At 44.1% G+C, this 27,404-nt stretch overlaps 1 protein-coding gene across 1 annotated transcript; it reads left to right on the forward strand.

The window, feature by feature from the left end:
- Nucleotides 1–1,441: 1,441 nt before the first annotated feature.
- LOC101544971 (protein SSXA1-like) lies at nucleotides 1,442–14,396 on the forward strand (the record flags this gene model as incomplete). The annotated part of the gene is made up of 3 exons (XM_055121076.1): nucleotides 1,442–1,516; nucleotides 2,207–2,321; nucleotides 14,293–14,396. Coding segments are annotated over exons 1-3 (294 nt in total), but the record flags the coding sequence as incomplete, so codon positions are not given.
- Nucleotides 14,397–27,404: the final 13,008 nt, after the last annotated feature.

Consider the following 27,404-nt stretch of genomic DNA (forward strand, 5'->3'; position numbering starts at 1 on the left):
AGACCGGTAGGTTTTCTGTGGATTTCCCCGGACAGATTAATGGTGGGAATTAGTAAAGCTGGGAGCCTCTACTATATAGCTCCAGAGGTTGGGTTTTTGTTCTTCCTCGCAGTGTTCTCAAGCTCTTTCTTAGGACGGAGAGATACCGATTAAAGCCTTGCGGGAGCGCCGGGGGTCAGAAAAGAGCGGGTATAGTGGGGTGGGAGGCGGAAACATCCTCAGCAGGCTGTGGTGAAAAGAGTCTTCAATCTGTGAAATTCCCTAATTGTTCTTTCTAAAATAGCCCAATCTCAAGTCCGCAAATGAGTCAGATGCCCCTAGACTTTCCCCACCGTAGATCATGGTCTCTACCTAAGACATGATGCTATGATCTCCCCTGAGGGAAAATAGCAGGCTTCTTGACTTCAGAAATTCTGAAACTTATTCTCCCTAATAACCTTATTTTGGGGGAGTTCGGGGGTTGGAGGTGACGATTGGGGTCACACCCAGCGATGCTCAGGGGTTACTTCTGGCTCTGCACTCAGGAATTAATTCCTGGTGGTGCTCGGGAGACCATATGAAATGCCGGAGATCGAACCTAGAAGGCCGTGTGGGAGGCAGACATATTTCCAGCTGTGCTATTGCTCCGCCCCACCCCAATAACCTTTAACATGATTTCCGGGCATGCCAGATTGCGTTACTAAAAGCTAGCAAGGTCTTTCCTTGAGAATGGCTAGTCCTGCAGTCACAGGTATGCCAACGCTCTTCACTAATTTCCTGTTTGAAAATAGTAATAGTCGGGGCTGGAGCAATAGTACAACCGGTAGGGCGTTTACCTTGCACGCGGCGACTCGGGTTTGATTCCCAGCATCCCATATGTTCCCTCAAGCACCGCCAGGAGTAATTCCTGAGTGCAGAGCCAGGAGTAACCCCTGTGCATCACCAGGTGTGACCCCCCCAAAAAAAAGAGTATGAAAATACTAATAGTCTCAGAGCCACTCAGTTTAGCTATCTTCATTTCTCCAGCAGAACAAAGACTCTTCTTCCCACAAACTCAAGCTCAGAAACACTGCAAAATCTCTGAGACTTACCTCCCGTACCACTTAAGTTTAGAACACATCCTCTCAATAAAACTACACTCAAGTAGAGCACAGACCAGAGCAATTGTACAGGGATTAACGTGTTTGCCTCACACGTGTTAGACCAGGATTCAATCCCCAGCACCCCATACGGTCCCCTGAGCACTGCCAGGAATGATTCCATAGCTCAGAGCCAGGAAAAAGTCTTGAGTACCAACCACCATGTGCGTTCCAACATACCAAAGGAAAGAAAAGAAAATAGAACCTTTATTTCCTCAAATGACATGACCTTCCCTCTGCTCCTCTGTCTCCACAGGAACCTCGTATCTCTGACTGGAGAAATTCAGACCTGGTCCCTTTGACATCAGGGCATTTCCAGCACCATGAGCAAAAACAGCCTCTTAGAAAATCTTGGCCAGCAGGATCACAAGCACAGACGACAGGAAAAGAAATCCAAGGTGAGTGATCTAGAGGGGGTAGAGAAGAGGCCCAGGGGACTGTGCGGGGTTGGTCAGATTTCTGAGAAGGTGAAGTTGGAGGCACTGGAGGAGATAAGAATCAAGATATCACCATGAGAGCCAGAGACTCCAAAACTTTCCACTTCGAGTATTACTCAAACAGGTCTCTCACCTTGACCTGCATTTGGTGACTTTCAGTGCATTCTGGAGAGTGCTGCCAGCTTTAAGCACCTATTGAATGCCAGGAGGGGGAGAGACTAGAGAATGCTACTCATATCCTCATGTTGGCAATGATTAACTTGGAGGGATTTTTTAAAAAATTGTTTGTTTGGTGCCCCACCCAGCGATGCTCAGGGGTTACTCCTGAATACTCAGGAATTACTTTTTTTTAATTTATTTTTTAATTGAGTCCTCGTGAGAGCAGTTACAGGGCTTTTAGGATCGAGTCTCAGTCAGGAATTACTCTTGTCAGTACCCAGGGAACATATGGAATGCTGGGGATCAAACCCAGTCAGCTGCATGTAAGGTAAGCACCCTACCCACTGTACTATCTCTCCAGCCCCAAACTGGGAGGGATTCTTGTCTCCAAATTATAGATCCAATATAGAGATTTTATGGAAGAGGAAATAATCCCACTTGAATATCCACAAATTTGATTGAGTTACAACTGGAATTTATATATTTTTCCAGGCCTTCGAGGATATTTCTAAATATTTTTCTGAGACACAATGGAAAAATATGCTGTACTCCGAGAAAACCACCTGTGTGTACCTGAAGAGAAACTATGAGATCATGTCTGGGCTAGGTAACAAACTTTCTTGGTCCAGTGAAGTCTGGGGAACACACAATCATCCTTTAGCTCTTTTACACACTGCACTTGATGCTTCGACAGCAGCGAGTACACCAATTTTTCCTTTTCTCAGGGAAGCTTTGGGGCACTGTGTTCTCTCAGCCTTACAGGACTCAAGCTGGGGTGGGGGGTGAGGAGTTGCCCCAGAGATGCTCGTACCTTGATCTGAAACATTTCTACTGGTCCTTGTGGAATTCCTCTACCACCACTCTGTCACAGTAGTAAGCTTTGTTGTTCATGCTGCCTCCCAGCATCTCACACTGCATTCTTCAGGTTGTCTCTTTTTTCACTTGCTTGGTTTTGTGCCACGCACCTCCTATGTGCTCAGTTCCTGGGAATGCTCAGTGGACCAGGTGTAACTGCAATCAAACCCAGGCCTTCTGCATGCAAAACATGTGCTCCAGATCTTTCATCAATCACCCTGCCCTCTCAAACTGTCTCTAAAGAACCAAACTTTTGCTTCTTTCCAGGTTTCAACGTCGCCCTTCCAGATTTCATGCGTCGTAATAATAATAATTCAGCTAGAAATTTCGGTGGACACATTTCGAAACATGCGGATCAGAGTGAGTGACAGGAGAGACCTCGAAAGGGTTCCCTGAATTCCTACTGCTTTGGGGTGCAGCTGCTTGGGACAGAGTCTCAGGAAATTGCTTCCTTAAAAAGTATCATGGCTGAGTGAAAAACATTAGATACAGAAATTAAGTACAGTCAGAGGTTATTTTTTTTTTGCTTTTTGGGTTACACCTGGCGATGTACAGGGGTTACTCCTGTCTCTGCACTCAGGAATTACTCCTGGCGGTGCTCAGGGGACCATATGGGATGCTGGGAATCGAACCCGGGTCGGCCACGTGCAAGGCAAACGCCCTACCCGCTGTGCTATTGCTCCAGCCCCAAGTCAGAGGTTATTTATATAAAACCCTGAAACATGAAACAGCGAACATAGGTTTTCACAATCTATGGTCCTGAGTTACTAATATTGCCAAGTAAGGGGAACGGAGGGAAGAACGAAGAGGTGAACTGGAAATAACAAGGATATTGGTGGAGAGCCTTGGTCCCTTTGGTGGTATTGAGGTAACTATGGTAAGTATGTATAAAGACCATAAGTGTTATCACTGTTGTAAATCTGTTACCTTAACTATAACAATATTTTTTTAATCTTACACAAAAATAACCATGGGAAAGAAGGATATACAGTTATGCATTGCTTACTGATGTTCTGAGAAATGTGTTAAATATGTTAAATGCATGATTATGTACATGTCATAGAGTTTAATAATCTGAACCTAGATTCTATAGCCTACTGCACACCTAGTCCACATATGGTATAGCCTATTGCGACCACTGTCACATATGATACATAAACACACACATATTCCACTCCTGACAGTGCTCAGGGCTTCCTCCTGGGGATGGCGCTCAAGAGACCATATGCAGTTCTGGGCATGAAACTAGAGTAAACCACGTGCAAAGCAAGTGCCTTAACCCCTGTACTATTTATCTGGCCCTTGTGACTGTATATTTTTATGGATAATGAATTAATGGAAAACATATAAAAACCTGAATTAGTGGCCAGAGTGATAGTACAGAAGGGAGGGAATTTACCTTGCATTTGATAACCTGGGCTCAATCCCCAGCATCCCATATGGCACCCCAAGCCCACCAGGTGTGATCCCTCAGTGCAGTGCCAGGGATAAGCCCTGAGCACAACTGGGCTGAACTCAGTTTGGACCCACCCACCAAAAAAATGTGAAAACCCGATTGAGACTAAATCACTAAATCGCATCAAATTCAGGAATGGGTTTGTGAATGAGTGAGGAAACCAGGGATCTAGAGATTTGCACAGGTGATCTCAGCTATGATTGGTTTATAGCATTTAATTCTCTTTTGAATAAAGATCTCAAAGCAATCTCAAATTGTAGGCTAATGTTGAGATCTGTCTAGACTCACCCAAGTCTCCAGTATTATTCTCTGTGAATTTCTTTATGCTTGCAATATTAATTTTTGTAAAGTTCTTTTTCTTGCTAAACACTTTTAATGAATCAAAGGAGATTTATGAAATAGTGAAATAAAAAAAATCTTCCAGGGTCAGTTACATCACAGTGCATGAGCATTGGAGAAATCTTTTTTTTTTTTTTGGCTTTTTGGGTCACATCCAGCAATGCACAACTCCTGACTTTGCACTCAGGAATTACTCCTGGCGGTGCTTGGGGAACCATATGGGATGCTGGGAATCAAACCTGGGTCGGCCACGTACAAGGCAAACACCCTACCTGCTGTACTGTTGCTCTAGCCCCAGAGAAATCTTTTAAGAGAGAATGTGATGAACACATTAGGTAATGACCTGATTCTCTGGCTTTTTTTTGGCTCGGGAGGTGGTTTGGTGGAGTGATCCCACACACATCAAACCTTACTGCTTGTCACTGAGCAACATAGGGTGAAAAAAACAATACTAGGAATCTGTATGTTTGAAATAGGGGATGGTCACTTGCTCTTCTACTCAAATAACACAGTTAGAACACAGCGCCAGAATGATCAAACTCTCTAATGTAGACTTATGATTCCCCTTAGCTAAACAAGCCACATTACACAAAGTCCACAGTTACTGTGAAAAGGCTGAAAAACTGTACTCAGGGTTTACTCCTGGCTCTGAACTCAGAGTTCACTCCTGGCAGGACTTGGGGGGCCATATTAGGTGCCAGAGATTGAAGCCACGTGAGCTGTGTGAAAGGCAAGCACCCTACCCAATGTACTGGCTCTCCAGCATCCCCCCAAAATACTCTTTTAGCTTATTTTTATATATACCCCCTTTTAATGAAGGAACCATGATTTACAAAGTTATTAATTTACAAGGGCTGGAGCGATAGCACAGCGGGTAGGGCATTTGCCTTGCAAGCGGCTGACTCGGGTTCAGTTCCTAAGTCCCTCTTGGATAGCCCGGCAAACTACCGAGAGTATCCCACCCGCACGGCAGAGCCTGGCAAGCTACCCGTGGCGTATTCGATATGCCAAAAACAGTAACAACAAGCCTCACAATGGAGACGTTACTGGTGCCTGCTCGAGCAAATTGATGGGCAATAGGATGACAGTGACAGTGACAGAGATACAATATTAGAGCACCAGTCCCACCACCAGTGTCAAGTGTACTTTAGTCTTTAGTTGCCACACATCTTTTTATTTTTTTATTTTTTAAAACTTTTTTTAACTTTAAAAAAATTTTTTATAATTTTTACGTGAGGGGCTGGAGGATAGCACAGCGGGTTGGGCATTTGCCTTGCACCCGGCCAATCCGGTTTCAATTCTCAGCATCCCCATATGGTCCCCTGAGCACTGCCAGGGGTAATTCCTGAGTGCAGAGCTAGGAGCAACCCCTGTGCAGAGCCAGGTGTGACCCAAAAAGAAAAAAAAGAAAAAAGAAAATGGGGGCTGGAGCGATAGCACAGTTGGTAGGGCGTTTGCCTTGCATGCAGCCAACCCGGGTTCGATTCCCAGCATCCCATATGGTCCGCTGAGCACCACCAGGAGTAATTCCCGAGTGCAGAGCCAAGAGTAACCCCTGTGCGTTGCCAGGTGTGACCAAGAAAGAAAAAAATTTTACATGAATCACCGTGAGGTACAGTTTCAGACTTACAGACTTCCGTGCTTAGGTTTCAGTCATACAATGATCAAGTACCCATCCTTCCACCAGTGCCCATTCTCCACCACCAATGATCCCAGTATCCCTCCCACCACCCGCACACCTTCTCCCCCACCCCACCCTGCTTCTGTGGCAGTGCATTCCATTTTGCTCTCTCCTTTTGGATGTTGGCCACACATCTTTTAAGTGGATGCAGTTCAACCCCCCAGCCAATCAATGTATTTCTTTGGGAAAGAAAAATAAAAATATTTAAAAGAATATGAGGATAGGATGGGGTTTAGTTGACACTATAAAATTAAGTCACTGTGATTCATAAAGTTGTTCACAATAGAGTTTTGTTTTGTTTTGCTTTTTTGGGTCATACCCGGCGATGCACGGGGGTTACTCCTGCCTCATGCACTCAGGAATTACTCCTGGAAGTGCTCCAGGGACCATATGGGATGCTGGGAATCAAACCCAGGTCACCCGCGTGCAAGGCAAATGCCCTACCTGCTGTGCTATCGCTCCAGCCCCATCACAATAGAGTTTGTCTTTTTTTTTTTGCTTTTTGGGTCACACCCGGCGATGCACAGGGGTTACTCCTGGCTTTACACTCAGAAATTACTCCTGGCGGTGCTCAGGGGACCATATAGGATGCTGAGAATCGAACCCGGGATGACCGCATGCAAGGCAAACGCCCTACCCGCTGTGCTATTGCTCCAGCCCCATCACAATAGAGTTTTAAGCATACACTATTCCAGCATCAGTTCCACCACCTGTGTGGACTCCCCTCCACCAGTGTCCCCAAGCTCCCTCCCATCACACAGCCTTAGCAAGTTCTTTTTTTTTTTCTTTCCTTTTTATTTTTGGTTTTTGGGCCCCCAGAAGTGCTCAGGACTTATTCCTGGCCCTTTGTTCAGGGATCACTCCTGGTGATGCACAGATGTGGTACTGGGAATTGAATTCTGGTCAGCCCCATGCAAGGCAAGTGCCTCGCCTGTTGTACTATTTCTCCAGTCCTAGCAATCACACTAAGTTTAATTACTGTAATTTGGGATCCATGCTTACAGTATTGTTGGCTCTGTGATTTACATATGCCTCAACCTAACACCACTGACGTAGTTCACATTTTATAAACCATCAGCAGGAAAATTATTAATTGTTGCTGCTAATATTGCATGTAATTACTCAAGATAATTTACAAATGAGTCTCAAACAAGCTCCTTGACTATGAGTGGATTCATAACCCTCTGCTGGGTAATTCCCCAGATACTACAGAAGTCTCTATGGATTGAGGGATTATTTGCCAACAAATGAAAATTCTTATTTATCTTCTAGAGAATCAATCTGAAGCAGTTTCCAAAGGGAAACAGGAGGAAACTGTAATGGTGAGTATCTCCCAACTCTAAAAGATCAGAGACCTTTCATATCTCTCTGAATGTGTATATTGGTAAGTGACAGAATCAAAAATGGCCTGGCACTTGCCTTGTAAGAGGCTGACCCAGGTTCAATGCTGGCACTGTATATGATATCCCAATCCTGCCAGATGTCATCCCTGAGTGCAGAGCCAGGAGTAAGCTCTGTACACTGCCGAGTGTAACCCAAAAACAAACAAAAAAGGTAGCCTGGCCATCACTACCTCCCTCTCTTTAGCATAATACCTGATGTAGCATTAGTAGTTTAATAGAACTTAACAGTAATTTTGAGAGCTGATACTTCTTTTATTATCATTGAGATGCCAGGTATTATCTTAAATTCATATGGATTAATTTATTTAATGCTGAATAAAACTTTCATGAATTTTTTGCCATTATTCTCAAATAATGATGATGTTGTTATTATTATTACATGTAGTTCAGAGGTGTTAACTAATTTGTGTGAGACCAAGTGACAGTGGGAGTAGTCTAATCAAGTATTTCTCAACCTCTTTCTGACTGTGGATCCCCTATCCTACCTCTTGGCCCCTAGTCTTGTGCCATATGCACCCATATGCATGGTTTTCACCTGTAGCTCCCTTGGCGATACTCCTGGGAATATGGCACCTTGTTGCAAAGCAGCTGAAAAACGATGACCTATCCAAAGCTCCAAAACATTTCCAAATTCGGTCATTTATTCTTATGAAGTTAAGAGATAGCTCAAGGGCTCGATCCCCTCAGATACTGCTATTTCCCTTTCATCATCCATTCTCACTGCAGGAAGCGTTAGCTCCTGTTTGTCTGTCAGTTTCTGTTTCTCTCTCTCTTTATCTTTTTGTCTCTCTGACTCTGTCTCTGTCTCTCTGTCTCTCTCTCTCTTCCCTCATCTTCAGGGACCCTCTAGTCTGGTTTGGGCATCTTTAGGGCTGTAGACTTTCCCTGCTGTGTCTCAGAACCTCGTCTGTGTCCCAGGCATCACTGAAATTTCAGGGACACCCTAGAAATGTTTGGATATTGGTTGAATAAGTGATTGCACAATTGAAGATTGTCTCTCGAAGAGTAAAGGAATATGCAGGTTTCATGGCCCATGTCTTTACAAGACACTGGAGAATTCAAGTGATCATAGCTAAAACATTAATTTTTATTATTACCACTCTGGAAGACTTTTTTGAGGCGGGTATTGGGGCCACACCCAGCACAGGATGCTCAAGGCTTATTCCTGTCTCTGCACTCAGCAGTCACTTACGGGGGGCTCAGGGGACTGTATGTGGGATTCGAAGTGATGTCAGACACATGCAAGGCTCCATACCCATTTGGCTCTCTCCAGCCCCATAGTTCAGTTTTATTTTTTAAATTTATTTCTTTTTGGGCCTTACAAACAATATCCAGGGGCCCCAGGGTTACTCCCAACCATACTCAGCCAACCTAGCCAGATGGTTCAATACTCAGGCTGGTAATGCTCTGCTGCCTGGGCCTGGGGTGATTGGGCTACACCTTGTAATGCTGGGGGCACATACAGTGCCGTATTATAGCAAGCACAGGTAAAGCACGTACCACTGTCCCTTGTCCGAAATTCTAAGGTTCTTTTTGTTTTTGACAGTGTTGGGAACAAGGCCTCACACATGTATGGTATCTCTACCAGTAAGCCATATTCTGGTCCCAGTGTTTATTTTAGATACCTCACGTAAGATTGTATAGTATTTATTGTTTTATGTCTGACTTATTTAACTTTATATAATTCAGTTTGGGTCCATCCTTGGATTATTCCCCCTTTTAAAAAATTATTAGAGGGCTTGGGAGCCACACCTGTCTATGCTTAGAGTTTACTACTGGCTCTGTGCTGGGGGGGTGGGTGGGAAAGGAAATAAGAAAAGTTCCTGCCATAGAGGTGGCGGTAGGGGAGGGTGGTGAAGACTTGGGACATTGGTGGTGAGGAATATACATTGGTAAAGGGGTGGGTGTTTGAACATGATACGGCTGAAGTCAAATCATGAACAACTTTGTAACTGTGCATCTCACTGTGATTCAATAAAAAAAAATGGATCACTACCGACAGTGCTAGGAAATCATATTCAGTGCTGGGGCTCGAATCTGGGTCAGCTACATGCAAGTCCAATTCCTTAATCCCATTACTATATCTGCAACCCCCAAATTTTATATTTTTGAAAAGAGTCATATTGATAGGTATGAGGTAATTTCCCTGTAACTTTCATTTTTGTTTCCCTGATGATTAGTGATACTGAATATCTTTTAATATACCTGTTGGCCATCTGGATATTTTTTTAATTGTCTATTATGTGCTTCTTCCTGTTTTTGTTGTTTTTTTTTGAGGGGGGAGGGAGGAGCATACCCGGCTTTTGCTCAGGGCTTACTCCTGGCTCTGTGTCCAGGAATCTCCAGACTGGGTTCAGGGAATCAATAGGGTACCATGGATTAGCCACATGCAAGGCAGGCTCCTTACCCTCTGTACTATTTCTCTGGACCCTCTTCTTCTGCCCATTTCTTTTAAAACTAATACTGCTATTTTGCTTTTGAGTTGTGTGACTGCTTTTGGTTATATTTTTGGATATTAGACCCTTAAGAGTTACATGATTTTCAATTATTTTCTTCGTTTCTGTAGGTTGACTTTCAATTTTATTGATGGTTTCCTTTGTTGTACAGAAGCTTTTTACTTTGGTGTTGTTTTACTTGGGGTTTATTTTTCAAATTTTATTTTATTAAGGCACCATGAAACACAAAGTTATCATAGTTGGGTTTTGGATATACAGGGTTCCATCACTGATCCTGCCACTAGTGTCAACTTCACTTACCAGTGTTCCAAGGTTCCTCTTCCAATCCCCGGCCTCAGCCCCAATCTACCATATTAACAGGCGCCTCTTAAGTTTGGTTAAGTTTGAGTCTCATGATTTCAATGTTGTTTCTGTGTGGTAATTGGCTTTTGCTCTTGGTATCTTGCACCACTTTCTTTGCTCTCTAGATTAATTTCCTTGGACCTTTTTTTTCTTTCCACAATAGTCATCTCCCCAACACCATTTCAACATTGTTTATATTTTGTTTGTTTTGGGGGGCCAAACCTGGCCAACTATGCTCAAAGCTTACTCTGGACTTTGCGCCAGGAATCACTCCTAGAGGTGCTCAGTGGACCATATGAGGTGCCAGGGACTAAATCCAGGTTCGTCATCATCATCATCATCGCGTTGATCATCGAATTTCTCGAGCGGTCTCAGTAACGTCTCCATTCGTCCTAGCCCTGAGATTTTAGAAGCCTCTCTTTACTAATCCTTCTCAATGGTGCCGCATTGGAGGCTCTTTCAGGGTCAGGGGGATGAGACCCATCATTGTTGCTGGTTTTGGCATATGAATACACCACGGGGAGTTTGTGAAGCTCTCCCATGGGTGCAGGAAACTCTCAGCAGCTTGCCAGTTTCTCCCAAAGGAGAACTAGGCTATAAGATGTCGCTTCCAGGAGCTTGGTCTTAAAGTCTCTGGATGTTGGCTGTTGGTGGGATTACATGGCACCGGGGGCAGTTTCTGGATGTGACCACCTAGCTACTAGAAAATGGGAAATCTGGGCAGAAGAGTCCCAGTCCCGATCCGAGTAGCCTTGGAGGTCTCAGTCCCAGGTCCCATACACCTGGGTTCCTCTGCCGGTACCTTCATGCGTGAGGCTCATCTGAACGTGTGGAGAGGGGCCTTGAGCATGGCTGTGGCTGGGTTCCAGAGGTCTTTTGCCACAGGGCCTCTGCTCGGGGCGGGGAGGGAAACTGAAACCCACCCCCTCCCATGGGTCCCGGTGAAGACAGCCAGGTGCGGGGACAAGAGACTTTCTGTGTCACTCTCTTCCAAAAGCTTGGTTTTATAGTCTCTGGATGTTGGCCGTTGGTGGGGTTACATGGCACCGGGGGCAGTCCCTGGGTGTGACCACCTAGCAACTAGAAAATGGGAAATCTGGGCAGAAGAGTTAGCCACAGAAATGGGTTACTCACTGTACTATCTCTGACCCTATTTCTGCATTATTTTGTCTCCTCTATGCTTTTACACTTACCCTCCTAGCAACTATCTAGGAACTTCATTTTGCTATCTGAAATCATTTCTATTTTTTCAAACATACTTGTTCTTTTACAAATATCTCATAATCTTCTAATGCTATTTCCCCCTAAATTTTATACAGGCCAAGTTCTCTCTTACATGTGAGGAAGTCAGTCTGGGAAGAGAATCTGGAAGACCAACATTCTAGTCCTGGAACTACCCTTTCCATTTTGGGAAATGGTTCCAGCCATTTTTTTCCTGTTAAACTCTCAGGTTTCTCATTATCTAAGTAGGGGTAAGGTAATGGATCTTTCAGAGATGTTGTAAGGTAATGTTTATAAAGAGACTTTGTAAATCTAAACCACTAAAGAAAGGTCATTGATACCACTTATCTGTAGCTTCAGGTTGAAAAGATGTTACCCGGGAAGTCAAAGAACGAAGTAAATGATCAGAAACCAGTTTGCTCAAAGAAGATTGGCTCTCCTGGAAAAGATTGTGACACTGATCAAAAGGGTAAGACCTCAAGTGAGAGGAAATTATTTGGGAACAACTCCTTTGGCTTCCTGGGATATGTTCAAGTGTGACTTAGATATGGGGGATGGATACTGGATAGGCCTGGGTCCAGGCTGGATGGAAGAACTCCACCAGTTCCAGTCAAGATATTAGGACATGACTTACTTCCAGAGTGAGAAACTTGAGTTTTCATGAATATGAAAGTTGCATAACTTTCTCTAGTCTCTGAGAACCAGACTCCTTGTACACACAATGTAAATAAAAAATCAAAAGTTCATAATTATTTGTAAGGCATTGATTTAAATCTGGAAAATCTGGCAACCTGAATGGTACTCAAGTACAGCTAGATTAATCTAGGAACATGTCATGCTCACAACTGAAACCCCAATTCTGAACTTCATGCCTGACATACAACACATGCCCTTAACTAACACACTATGGCATAGATGTTAAGAGAACAGATTCTCTTTCACTGTTAGTGGGAATTTTGTTTGGTTCAGCCTTTATGGAAAGCAATATGCACATTTCTCAAAAAATAAGAATAGAGCTTCCATATGACTCAGCAAATTCACTTCATAGCATCTGCTCTCAGAAAACAAAAATATTAGTTTGAAAAGATATCTCCACACCTATGTTTATTGCAGTGCTTAACCAGAATATGGAAACAGCCCAAGTGTCCAACAAATGAATGGTTCAAGAAGTTGTGGTTGGGCCGGAGTGATAGCACAGCGGGTAGGGTGTTTGCCTTACAGGCGGCCAACCTGAGTTCGATCTCCGGCATCCCATATGGTTCCCCAAGCACTGCCAGGAGCAATTCCTGAGTGCAAAGCCAGGAGTAACCCCTGAGCATCACTGGGTGTGACCCAAAAAGCAAAAAAAAAAAAAGTGGCATACGATAGGAAAAATGAAGTCATGAAATTTGCTTATACATGGATAGATATGGAGTGAAATGAGTCGGATGGAGATGGACACACACAGAGTGATCACATTCATTTGTCAGATATAAAAATAGTTTGAGAATAATACCCAAAGACAACAGAACTTATTACTGAGTGCAGAAACAAGAATAACCATTGAGCACTGACAGGTGTGGCCCAACATCCAAAACAAGATATATGTGACATATATTTGCAGTGAAATACTATGTGACTATAAGAAAAGATGAAGGGCCGGAGTGATAGTGCAAAGGGTAGGGCGTTTGCCTTGCATGCGGCTGACCTGGGTTCAGTTCCCAGCATCCCATATGGTCCCCTGAGCACCACCAGGAGTAACTCATGAGTGCAGAGCCAGGATTTAACCCCTGAGCATTGCCGGGTATGACCCAAAAAGCAAAAAACAAAAAAGGAAAGAAAGATGAAATCTTGCAGTTTACTGCAACATAGATGGAATGGAGGGTGGCATGTTAAATGAAGTATGTATGTCTAATGGGAAAAGACAGATACCAAATAGCCTCATTCATCTGTGGTATAGAGAAACAAAACAGGAATAGAAGGCATTATATGATAACAAATCCTTCACTCTGGATAAACTGAGATTACCAAATTGGGGCTGAGATGAAATTAAGAACTATACCAGAAATAACATGACGACTTTGTGAGGGTGGAGCCATGGCACAGCATGTATGGCATTTGCCTTGCATGTGGTTGACCCAGGTTCAATCACTGGCACCCTCTCTGGTCTCCTGAGCCTACCAGGAGTGATCCTTGAGCACAGAGCCAAGTAAGACCTGAGCACCGCTGGGTATGACCACAAAACAAAACAAAACAAAGAATCACAACATGAGGACTTCTCGAGGAGAGTACTGGGCATTTTGGTGATGGTGAGATGTAATCATACATCAAGACCAAAGCATCAACACTGTTGTAAACTTGTTATCTAAACTACAATCACAATAGCAATAATGCACACTTAATGAAAGAAGATATGAATGAATGCTCTATAAATTAAAAAAATTGGAATTCTGAGCCTGTCCATGAGAGGAGCCTGAAACTTGAACTGGTATTCGGCATATAGTGACTTTATTGATACAGGTATAACAGATCAACATTTCCATTTCTCTGAAATGGAAAATTTGGAAAATAGTATATTTTAAAAGACCTATAGGTTCTTGGGAAGGATGAGTCTTCATTTTGTGGGGGGGAGGAATACCCAGAGGTGCTCAGGGCTGACTCTTTGCTCTGTGCTCAGGGGTGATTCCTGGCAGTGCTCAGGAGACCAAATGAGGTGTTGGGGATCAAACCCATATGATTGCATGCATAACAAGCACCCTACACACTATACCATAGCTCCAATCCAGGGCTCACAAAAACTCCCCAAACCTACCCAACCCAAATTTACCAATTCTTCTCTACCTTAGATTACAGGAGAGGGAGAAATACTTCTTGTGTCTACTCATTGCGGGAAAGAAAGCACGTAGTAGCATATGAAGAGATCAGTGATCCTGAGGAGGAGGAGGAGGAGGAGGAGGAAGAGGAAGAGGAAGAGAAGAAGAATAAAGAGGAGGACAAGGACTAACTGTGTAAGTGACCTTTCAACACATCCCCAAAACTCCTGAAAAAATTAAAAAGGGGCTGGCTAGATAGTACAACAGGTAAGGTTCTTAACTTGCATGCAGCTGACCCAGGCTCAATCCCTAGCACCCCATATAGTCTACAAGCCCACCAGGACTAATCCTTGAGTGCAGAGTCAGGAGTAAGCCCTGAGCACTGCATGGTGTGATCCTAAAACAAAAAACCTATAAAACTAAAATAGAGTGGAGAGAGAGTACAGTAGATCAGGCAGTTACCTTGCACACACCCAACCTGGGTTCTATCTCTGGTGCTCCTATGGTCCCCAAGCCCCACTAGGAGTAATTCCTGAGCACAGAGCCAGTAGTAAACTCTGAATATCGCCAGATGTGACCCACAAAGCAAAACCAAATAAAAAGGGGATGGAGAGATAAAACAGGAGACAAGGCGCTAGTGTTGCATGTGGCCAACCCCAATAAGATTCCTGGCTCACAAATGCTCCCCTGAGCACAAGCCAGAGGTCACTCCTCAGCACAGAGCCAGAAATAGCTCCTGAGAATAACCTAGTATGTGGTCCAAACACCAAAAGAGAGAGAAAGAGAGGGAGTATCTGTGGCATGAGCAGTAGGTTCACAGCAAGTAGCAGTGGGAAGTGCATGAAGAGCAGGAAGGAGGATGCAGTCGGAGTACAAAGAGTCTTCAAGGTCAGTATGCACATGTGGGTACTGACTGAACAGGTGATTAGAGCTCACAGCCACTTATGTTTCTTCTCTCTCCTTCCCTTAGCCCTCGAAAAGAATGCCTTTCATATATGCACGCACAACTGTGAATTTCTGAACTTCAGAACAAGTGAAAGAAAGAATTCACAGCACTAAGCACTATTTTCCTTTGTACCAAATGTTTTGTTAATTCGTTGTTAGTTTTGATGATGAAGACTTTTATCTAACTCATGTTTACTTATGTACTTAAGCACTTAACAGATATTCTCTGTATAGAACAGCACTCCTTATACCATGTGATTATAGGCAGGGGGCAGTATTTGGTATTTAGTTTCAGGTGTTTTTCTTTGCATTTTCACACATGGGATATAATTATGAGTATTTTCCACTTGCTTTTCCTTACCACTATCATGTTATGGACAATTCTATCTCATTATCTTTCAAACAGTGTTCCATGCTACAAGTGCCTGTTACTAATTGACCTATGCTTGTCACTGAAACTCAATAAACATTTACAAGTTTTTTAAATGTAGTTTTCTCCTCTCTTTCTTGTGCAAACCTTACAGGTGTGAATACTTCTTCAGTGTACATTCCTATGAATAGAAAAACTGCATCAGAAGGTTAATTCGTTCAACAAACACCTAGTGACCACAGTTTACTTGGTGCTGTTCTAGGTGCTGAAGTAACAAGGGATAAGGAAGGGTGAGACAAGACAGAAAAATGCCCACAAACAGAAGGAGTAGAACAGACATTCTAATTGGGGGAGTTTTGTTTTCATTTTGGATTTTTGTTGTTTTCTTTGAGGGCCACACCAGACTATGCTCAGGGATTGCTCCTAGCTCTACACTCAGATATCACTACTGGCAGGCTCCTGGGGACCATATGTGATAACAGGAATCAAATGCTGGTCAGATGTGTGCAAGGCAAGCATCTTAGCACTATGCTATCTCTCCAGACCTTCAGTTTTTATTTCAAGAAATACTGAACATCTCAGTCCCGAAGCAGGATTCTGCAGTAAGTACTTCACCTTTTCTCTAAAAATCAGGCCAAGAAGAATAGTACAAGAACTTAAAACATAGGTCCTGCAAGCATTTACTCATGAGTTTAAATCTCTGGTGTCCCACATGTGCCAACTGTGATCCTGGAAACTTTGCTATTTGAGTCTATCAACTCAACTATCCATCACCAACCAGAGTTTCAGGCACTTTCCAACCACATTATAACAAGGTGTGTGTGAACACCACAGAAGGGGTGTGAGTCCAGGAGAACATCACAACTAAAAAAGTGTGTAAAATGGCCAAGGAGATGGCTCAAAGCACTGCATGCAGATTTTCATGCACAAACCCAGGGTTCAATCCCCAGTACTGCAAGGTCCCCCAAGCAGTACTTAGTGTGACCCCGAAAAACATTTTTCAAAAAGTGCAAGAAGGGTCAGAACCATAATACAGTAAATAGGGCACTTGTCTTGTACACGGTTGACCTGGATTCGATCCCTGCCACCCCACATGGTCCCCAGAGCCCTGCCAACAGTTATTCCTGATTATAGAAACAGAAATAACTCCTGTGATCCTCAGCAAGCACAACAAACAATATGTGTTACCCAACTAAGAGTGCAACCCCAGTGAGCACCACAACTAAAGGAGTACCAGCCTCAGGGAGCACTGTGGCTAAGGTGCAAGGATGGCAAACTTGTGCAACCCTTTAGTGAGCACCTCAGCTAAAAATATGTCATCACCACAGTCAGACATGTGTGTGACGCCCTGTCATTGCAGCAATAGCATAAATAACAGCATTGAAGGAAGGGGTCAGAGAGATAGTACAGCAGCTACGACACTTGCCTTGCACAAAACTGACCTAAGTCCCCTGAGCCCCACCAGGAGTGATCCCTAATTGCAGAGTCAGATGTAAGCCCTGAGCATTGCTGGGTGTAAACTCCCCCAGAAAAAAACAATGAAGGGAAGGACAGAGAGATTGTACAGAAGTTAAGATGCTTTGCCTTGCATTTATGTACACCTTTGTTCATCACCACACTTAGTACAATAGCCAAGATATGGAAACAATCCAAATGGCCATCTACAAATGAATGGATCAAGAAGTTGTGGTACATATACTTTCTTGTATCATGATTAAGTAGGTTCTTACATTCTTACCCACCAAATGACCCACAATAAACTGATCCTTCTTCTTTTGGGGGGGAGGGTGGGCCGGGGGCAGTCCAGTGGAGTACTTGCAGGTCTAAGAACAAAATTATGGAATTTAAAACAACATGGGTGAAACTCGAGGATATTAAGCTGAGTAAAGTCAGAAGGAAAGAGGTTGATATAAAATGATCTCTACCATATGTGGGAACTAAAGATGCACAGCAAGGTAGCAACAAAGTGCCCACAACAACATAATGGGACAACTGATCCACAAGATTGAGTTGGGGGTGAGGGTTTGAGATGAATGGTGTTGAGGTCCTTGGGTGAGGGGAATGGGTACACTGGTGATTGGTGTGGTATCAAAATTATGTGCATGAGAAACGATTTTTTTTTTGCTTTTTGAGTCACACCCGGCGATGCACAGGGGTTACTCCTGGCTCTGCACTCAAAAACTACCCCTGGTGGTGCTCAGGGGGCCATATGGGATGCTGGGAATCGAACCCGGGTTGGCCGCATGCAAGGCAAAAGCCCTACCCACTGTGCTATCGCTCCAGCCCCGAAAAACGATTTTTAACCACACTGTAAAGCGCAGAAACTTGATAAATTTTTAAAAGATGCTTGCCTTAGGGACTGGAGCAATAGTAGAGCAGGATGGTACTTGTTTCACAAGTAGCTGACTGTGGTTCTATCTTCAGTATCCCATATGGTCCCCTTAGCCAGCTAGGAGTAATTCCTGAGTGCAGACCCAGGAATAAGCCTTGAGCACAGCCAGGTGTGGCCCAAACAGAAAAAGATGCTTGCCTTGCATTCAGCCTGCTCGATTCAATCCCTGGCCCCACATATGGTCTCTTGAGCACTGTCAGAACTGATCCCTGAATGCAGAGAGCATCCCCAGGTGACCTCCAAAAAGTCATGAGTGGAAGAGGAAGTAGGAAGGAATCATAAAGAAGAGAGGGACTGGAGAGATAGTACAGAGGTTAAGGTGCTTGCCTTACATAGAGTTGAATTGGATTTGAACTCCAGAATTGTATGGGGCCCCTGGAACACTGCCAGGAGTAACCTCTGAGTATAGAAACAGAAGTAACCCCCAATTAAAAACTGTCACTATGACTGTCATCCCGTTGCTCATCAATTTGTTCGAGCGGGCACCAGTAATATCTCTCATTGTGAGACTTATTGTTACTTTTTTAGCATATCGAATACGCCACGGGTAGCTTGCCAGGCTCTGCCGTGCGGACTAGATACTCTCGGTAGTTTGCCAGGCTCTCCAAGAGGGCCGGAGGAATCGAACACGGGTTGGCCGCATGCAAGGTGAATGCCCTACCGCTGTGCTATCGCTCCAGCCCCAAATAAAAACATTAAAAAGAATATGAGTGCAGATCCAGGAATGTCCCCTGAACATTGCTGGGGGAAAAGGAGAAGAAGGAAGAGAAGGAGAAGGAGAGGAAGAGGAAAAGGAGATTAATCTACTGTTGGACATTTGGTGGGTAGGAATGGAAGAAATAATGGATAGAAAATTCGACTGCTTCTCATGAGCATTACAACCAAGGGCTTGGGGCTGGGGTGAGGATGAAGAGTCAAGATTGAGAGTCCTCGCTTGGAGGCTGGTCTCTCATTCTGGGTAACTCAGGGAAGGGACCACCAAGTATAATGCGGTTGGAGGTCATGAGGGGGAAGGGTGATGCGGGCCGAATACAGACTAGAGACTGAACACAATGGCCACTCAACACCTTTATTGCAAACCACAACACCTAATCAGAGAGAGAGAACAAAAGGGAATACCCTGCCATAGTGGCAGTGTGGGGTTGGGGGAGACGGGACTGGGGAGGGTGGGAGGGATGTTGGGTTTACTGGTGGTGGAGAATGGGCACTGGTGAAGGGATGGGTTATCGAACTTTGTATGGGGGAAACATGAGCACAAAAATGTATAAATCTGTAACTGTACCCTCACGATGACTCTCTAATTAAAAATAAACTAATAAAAAAATATTGAGAGTCCTCTCTCAAGTGCAGAGAGAAACATTCTTTTTTTAATTTTATTGAATCACCGTTAGATAGTTACAAGCTTTCATGTTTGGTAAGGACTGCACTCATTTGTGGAGTATAGAATAACATAACATCAGTCAGGATGAGAAAAAGTCTTGAGAAGGAACTAAGGAAGGACTTTTTAGTGAACCAAGAAAATTTTATTGAAAGATATATATGTAGAAAGCTGTAGGGTGGAGAGAAATGAATAAAAATGTGTTCAAAAGAGAACAGGAACTCGAAAGAGCAAGCAAGCAAGGAAACATAAACAAGCAAGCAAGATATTCAAGAGAGAACACTGGCTTGAAGACAATCTGTGAGGCTCTTTAAAATTTAATTTGGGAGTTGAGAGGACACCTCTGCAGTGCTCAGGGATCATTCCTAGCAGGCTAGGGGGACTGTATGTGCTGCTGGGAATCCATTTCTGGTTGGCTGCAAGAAAGGCAAGCACCCTAACCGCAGTATCCCCATAAAAGGCTTTAAAGTATTTATAAACTATTGTGTTTGTTTAGGATATAAAGGCCACCAACAGAGGTCACCAGAGTAACTTGCATGCAACATCAGGCAGCTGCTCCAGAAGGAGGCAGGATTGGTCATGTTGTCGCCATTTACTTTCAACTTACCTTCCAGCTCTCTTCCTCAGCCTTAAGAGGGTCACTCTCCTGCTGCTGAGTTCCCCACGTGCACTGCCTCTGCCTTTGTCCCACCTCAGGATCCCTGCCCTCCTTCTTATAGACTTGAACTGAAAGTCGGAAGTGGGGGCAGAGAGAAGACAGTGCTTGCTTGCCTTGCACGATGCTGACCCAGGCTCAGTCCTGGGTCAGAAAACATAAGATACCCTGAGCCCTGGCATGAGTGATCCCTGAACACAGAGCCAGAGGCAAGCCCTGAGCACTAATGTGTGTGCCTCCACAAAAAAGGAAGGAGAGGGTGGGAAATAGGACAGCAATTAAGGCACATACCTAACATGCATCCATCCAACCCTGATTCCCAACACCACATGGTATTCTGTGCATCACCAGGTGTAGTTCTGGAGTCCCCAAGTACCAATAGGGTGTCCCAGGTACCCCTGGCAACCCTGGCATCACAGGGCTTGAGTGTCCTCAGTTTGGCCAAGAATTAACAATGGGGCCTCCAGCCCACCTGTGCATTGCTTGGGAGCCCCCATTCCCACCCCACCAAAAGTAAACCAGAAGATGCTTGACACCTGTGAAAATAGCACACATCCGAAATTCTGGAAAGAGCCAGTGTTGGCCGGGTTGTGGTAAGAAAAGAAACCTCACCCACTGTTGGTGGGAATGTTGTTTGTTCAGCCTTTACAGAAAGCAATATGGAAATCTATTCAAAAAATAGGATTAGAACTACAGTATCACCCAACAATACCACTTTTGGCATCTCTCCCTCAAACACAAAAACATTAAATCAAAAGGACATAGGCATACCTATGCTCATTGCCGCACTTAGTATAATAACCAGGATATGGAAACAACCTAAATGCCCAACTATTGATCAGGAAGTTGTGGTACACACACATGCACACACACAGAGGAATACTATGCAATTCTAAGAAAGAACAAAATCATGCAAGAAATGAAATTAGAGGCTATCGTGCTAACATAGACAAAAGCAAGGGAGGTGTTGGGAGAGATTCTGGGGATATTGGTGGTGGGAAATGTACATTGGTGGAGGGATGGGTGTTGGGACTTTATATAACTGAAACCTGGTCATAAAAGCTTTGTATCATGATCTCATGTTTATTCAATTTAAAATAAATATATATGTATAAAAGAAGGAAAGAGAGATACACAATGATCTCTGTCATATGTAGGACTTAAAGATACACAGCAAGAACAGCAAAGTAGCAACAAAGATCAAAAGGCAACACAATGGGAGAACTGATCCACACAATTGAGGGCTGGGGGTCAAAAGGGAGGAGTGTTAGAAACCTTGATGTGGGGTAGGTGGGTACACTGGTGATGAGCATGGTGTTGGAATTATGTGCATAAGAAACTATCATTAACTGTATAGTAGACCGGAGGGATAGTACAGCAGGTAGAGAGCTTGCCTTGCATGCAACCAGCCAGTGTTCAATCCCAGCATCTTATATAGTCCCCCATCACTGCCAGAAATAATTTCTGAGTACAGAGCCAGGAGCAATCCTTGAGAATTGCTGGATGTAACCCCAAAAGTAAAAAAAATGCAACTCAACTAATGGGAAACCACCAAACTAGGCTAGATTTTCCATGCCATTCTTTCATTATGTCTCTGTGTTGATCTGTTTCTTAGCTTTCTCTTATACCCCATAGTCAATATGTCAGGAACTCCACAGTATGACTCCATAGTATGACTCATTTTCCAGAAAGCATGATCTTCCACTTTGTCCTATTTCATAATCTACTTTCCAGGCTCCCTGACAGAAAAATTCCTGGCACCAGAAAGGTAATACAGAGGTTGACACTTGCCTTTCATATGACCAACCCTGGTTCAATCCTCAACACCACATATGATCCCCTGAGCACTGCCAGATGTGGCCCAAAACATACCCCAAATAAATATAAAAAGAAAAGATAATTACTGGAATTCTTATTGGAATGCCATTAATTTCGTGTCCTATTTTAATTTCAATTGATTCTTCCTATGCAATAAGCTGGCCTATGTATCAACTTCTAAGTTTCTTTTTTATGTATTCTGTATGTTTTGTAAGTTATTGCAGCCAGTTTGTATATTTTGATTATATTTATTTCTAATTCTCTGTAATAGTCTATTGTATCTATTTTTCACATAGGTGGAAGAGGCCCGAGATTTAAAAAGTGCTCAGCTGGGCTGGAGCTATAGCACAGCAGGGAGGGCATTTGCCTTGCACACGGCTGACCCGGGTTCGATTCCCAGTATCCCATATGGTCCCCTGAGCACCGCCAGGGGTAATTCCTGAGTGCAGAGCCAGGAGTAACCCCTGTGCATTGCTGGGTGTGAACCAAAAAGAAAAAAAAAAGTGCTCAGCCCCTTCACTCCCTTCACTTGAGGAGGAACTTTTGAAGAGATAGATTTACTCTTCCACTCAGAACAGATACTGATAAAAGAAAACACCATTTGTACTTAAAATCACACAGGAGAAGAAATTATGTAGTTCCAAGATCATCATAACATTTCTACTTTCTGAGAGGGGGGAGGGCATTGGACCACACCTGGTACTCAAAGGTTATTCCTGGCTCTGTTCTCAAGAGTGACGCCTGTGGTGCTCAGGTGATCGTGTGTGGTCCCAGGATCGAACCAGGATTGCATTCCAAGAGGCCACATACTACACAAATGCCTTTCTTCATGTACTATACCTCCAATTCCATAATATTTCTACTTTTGTTTTGGGGCGACATTGGTGGTGCTCAGGGTTTAATCTGGGCTCTGCACTTAAGAATCACTCCTGGTGGGCTCTGGAGAGTATATGGGGTACTAGAGATTGAACCTAGTTTGGCCACATGCAAGGCAAACTCCCTACCCATTGCATTATTGCTCCAGCCACAACATTTCTACTTTTGATGTAACAGCTAAGCTTTACAAATCAGAATGATACTGGGCAGGGGACAGAGGCAGAAAGAATTCTGGAATCCAGTGAGAAAACCACACTAACCCCATAATATCACCCGAATTTATTGCAGTTCACTTTGTTCACTCTATTCAAGTCTATTCTTCTCTCTCTGTGTGTGTAGTGCTGGGGATTGAACCCAAAGTCTCACATATGCAAGACAAGTGATCTACTGTTGAGCTGAGCAACAGCATGCTTTACTGGGAATCCAACTTGGGGTCTCACACATGTGTTCTGCTCTTCTGAGTTTTTCCCCAGCCTTGGATCATTTCTCTTAATATCAAGGTATTGGGTGGCAGAGAGAAAGTACAGCAGGTAGGGCATTTGCTTTGCACTTGGCCAACCTGGGTTTGATCCCTGGCATCCCGTATGGTACCCCAAGCACTGCCAGGAGTAATTTCTGAGGGCAGAGCCAGGGCTAAGCCCTGATCAACACCGGGTTGACCTCCCCTCAAAAAAACATTCTATCTGGAGCTTAAAATGTAAGGGATGGGAGGACTTATCGCTGCTGTTTTCTTCTGTCAATACAAAGAACCAGAGGAGGGGATCAGGCCAAGGGAAGGGGCCATGGAAACTTAGGAGGAATAAATGCTGCCTCGTTGCTATGTCAGTACCCCTGGAGGCAAATGTCTCTCCTTTCTGCTCCGGTCCCTGGCCATTGGCTTCCTCCCCCAAGACAAGGGCTCTGAAGGAGACAGGGCTGGGACGAGGATCCCACAGTCCCCAAGATTGAGGAAGCTCAGGGAGCCAGGGTTTGGCTCCTAGGAGATTTGAGGAGCACACCTAACCTGCCTTTAGGGCTTTATAGGTGTGTTTTGGGGTTACAGTTTTTATTTTGGCAGTGATCGGAGTCTACTCCCAGCTTAAGGCTTAGTAGAGCATGTGGTATCAGGGATGGAACCTGGGCTTACTGCATGCAAAGCTGCTGCTCATGTCTGAGCAGCTTCTCCAGCTCTTCAAGGTTGCTTTCTTAAGTTCCTAATGCAAAGGTGGTTCTCATGTGTGGCCTATTATATGGTCAATTTTGGTTCTTTGGTTGGTTTGGGGATCACAACTGATGATGCTGGGTGCTGGGGGCTACATCTGTCTCAATTGCTTGGGGTTGCTCCAAGTTCCAATGAGTGCAAACCATGTGCCCTATTACATTGCGCTATTTCCCTGCCCCCCAGAGTCAAATGTTTTAATGTTCATGTGTATTACATAGAACGTTAGATATAGATATAGATATTTCTCTTTTTTTCTTTCTTTTTTTCCTTTGTTTTTCTCTCCTTTTTCTCTCCTTTTCCTTTCTTTTGTGTTTTGCTGTTTAATATGCTTGGTTTTAGGGCCACACCTGACAATGCTCAGAGGTTATTCATGGATCTGAACTCAGGAAGTACTCCTGGTGGTGCTCCGGGGACCATATGTGATGCTGGAGATTGAACCCAGGTCAGCTGCATGTAAGGCAAATGCCCTACCCACTGTACTATTACTCCAGCCCCCAGCCCTCATTTTCTTTAGTGAAAAATTCTTGAAGTTTCATCTGAGAAGCAAGAGCTGCTGCCTTCATGTCTGTGGTGTTGAAGTGGAATCAGCAAATAAACTTTTTTTTTCAATTAAAAAAATTTATTAGTGAATCACCATGAAGTACAGTTACCGACTTAACAAACTTTCGTGCTTGCGTTTCAGTCATACAATGGTTGAGTGCGCATCCCTCCACCAGTGCCCATTGTCTACCACCAGTGGTCCCAAAGCCATGTTAAGGAGAAAATTTATAGTAGAAATGACATCTGCACGTATATGTTCATTGCAGCACTGTTTACAAAAGCCAGAATCTGGAAAAAACCCAAGTGCCCAAGAGCAAATAAACTTTTTACGTTTTGGGTTTTCTTTCCTTTTCCCTTCCATGTTACAATGACCAGAAATTGCACATACTTAGTTGACGTGTTTGCAACTTGGTTGTGGTGTTCACCAGGGCTCACAAACTGTAGTTGTGGCCCTTGCACATATGTTTGCAGCCGGTCACAGTTTGGTTGCAGTTCTCATGCACACCTGGCTCTCATGCACCTGAGATTGCTCACTGTTGTGGAGCTAGGAACCCCAACAACAGAGTCATGAGGACTGCACTAGGCTCATGTGGGCAATACCAGGGATTAAACTCTCAGACTCGTGCTTACAAGGCAGGGAGGCAGATGACCTTGTTCTATTGAGAGCACAGCAAATAAATAAATTTTTATTCATTTTCTTTGAGAGCCTCACCCAGCAGTGCTCCTGGATTATTCCTGGCTCTATACTCAGGGATCATTTCTGGTGGGGCTTAGGGAATCATATCAGGTGCCAGGGATCAGACCCAGGTCAGCCTCATATAAGGATTAACACCTTAACCCCTGTACTTTTTGCCTTAACCCCTGTATTGTCTCTCTGGTGCCCAAGCAAATGAACTTTTACATTAACTTACCTGATGATACTCCTGCTCTTTATCCTTTAGCCTTGATTATAGGTTTGGAGTTTTTCAGAGATTTTGTTACAGCGAAAATCTCTTGCCTCTGATGCTCTGAGCTTCAATCATCTATCTCCTTAGATTTCTTTTTTTTTTTGCTTTTTGGGTCACACCTGGTAATGCAGAGGGGTTACTCCTGGCTCTGCACTCAGGAATTACTCCTGGCAGTGCTCAGGGGACCATATGGGATACTGGGAATTGAACCTGGGTCGGCCGCGTGCAAGGCAAACGCCCTACCCGCTGTGCTATTGCTCCAGCCCCTCTCCTTAGACTTCTATGATTTTTTTCCTACTTCCTCTCTGCCAGGAGTTCTTCAATGTTCCTGGGGGCTTACTGTCATTTGTTCTTGTTATCCTTAACTGTTAAGAGTTTATCTTTGTGGGACTGGAGAGATAGTATAAGGGGGTAGGTGTTTGCCATGCACTAGTTAACATCCCTGGCACCACCAGAAGTCATTTCTGAGCACAGAGCCAGGAACAGTCTCTCAGAGTACTATTGAGTGTGGCCTAGAAACCAAATACACAAATGTATAAGTAAAACCAACAAACAAAATATAACATCCTTGGGAACTTTCAGATTGATCAACACAGACAGGCAATGGGAGTATACTGGCCAGTGAGGGATACGGAAGCTCAGAGCCCCTTCCAAGGCTCATGCTGGGCATTCGTTCTATATAGTTGCTCCAGAATTGTATCCTTCACATAAGCTATTAAATGTTTTGTACCAGTCTGTGAACTGGAGGAAGAACCTAGAAATGAAAAACATGCATGGGAGGAAATGAATGAAAATGGCCAGTAGGACATCATGGATGACCGTTCTGCGCACACTCTTGCCTTGCAATTTCTCAAGCTCGTAAACTCTAAAGACATTCATTTTCTGTTCCTGAGTGAAGAAGGGGCTTGCTTGCTGACCCATGCTGAATCCTGAGTGAATAAGGGGCTTGTTTGCTGACTCATCTGAATCCTTGCCATCCCCTATGGTTCACCCAACACCACCAGGAGTAATCCCTGAGCGCAAAGCCAGGAGTTAACCCTATGGACCATTGGGTGTTGCCCTCCCCCCCCCCAAATAAAGATGTTCATAAAGCTTTTCATCCACCCACCCTCAACCTGGGGCTCACTCAGGTCTGCAAGTTCCCAAGACATTGAATGGCACTTCCTCTGCTTTGGTGGAGGATTTTTTGTTTTGTTTTGGGCTCACATCCGGCTATACTCAGGGCTTAGTCCTGGTTCTTCACTCAGGGAACTCTCTTGGAAGTGCTCGGGAGACCATATAGATTAACACGGATCAGCAAGGAACAAGCACAGACTTATTTCTCTCATAGCTGGGATATAAAGAACATAATAAGGAAATGTCCAAATTGAGAACTGGTCTTTAGTAGAAGCTTATCACTGCAGGGGGGTGAAGGGGAATAGGAGGGGGTACAGTGGGACAATGATGAAGGGAAACTTTCACTCTGGTGGAAGGTGTGCTGTTCCAATATTCTATGCAAGTAACCCTGTCATTATCAATCTTGTAAATTAAGGTCTCTAAAGGACTGGAGCGATAGCACAGTAGGTAGGGCATTCGCCTTGCATGCGGCTGACCCGGGTTCGATTCCTCTGTCCCTCTCGGAGAGCCGGCAAGCTACCGAGAGTATCTCGCCCACAAGGCAGAGCCTGGCAAGCTACCCGTGGCGTATTGGATATGCAAAAAACAGTAACAAGTCTCACGATGGAGATGTTACTGGTGCCCGCTCCAGCAAATCAATGAACAACAGAACGACAGTGCTACAGACAATGGTCTCTAAAATTAAAAAAAAAATCAGAGGAAAAATATTCTGTGGGCCAGTTATTTGAGCTCGATCACTAGTACTGCTCGTCCCACGTGTCGTCACTCATACAATCGCGGTCAGGCAGCTGGCTGGTTTGGGGCCTAACCTAGGATAGATAGCCAGGGCTGTTTTGCATGGTAGACCCAGGTCTTCTTAGATCTGCTGCTTATTCAGAATCTGTTCTGCACTTTGTCTTGCACCAAT

The sequence above is a fragment of the Sorex araneus genome, chromosome X, assembly GCF_027595985.1.
Source record: "Sorex araneus isolate mSorAra2 chromosome X, mSorAra2.pri, whole genome shotgun sequence".
Classification (NCBI taxonomy): Eukaryota; Metazoa; Chordata; class Mammalia; order Eulipotyphla; family Soricidae; genus Sorex; species Sorex araneus.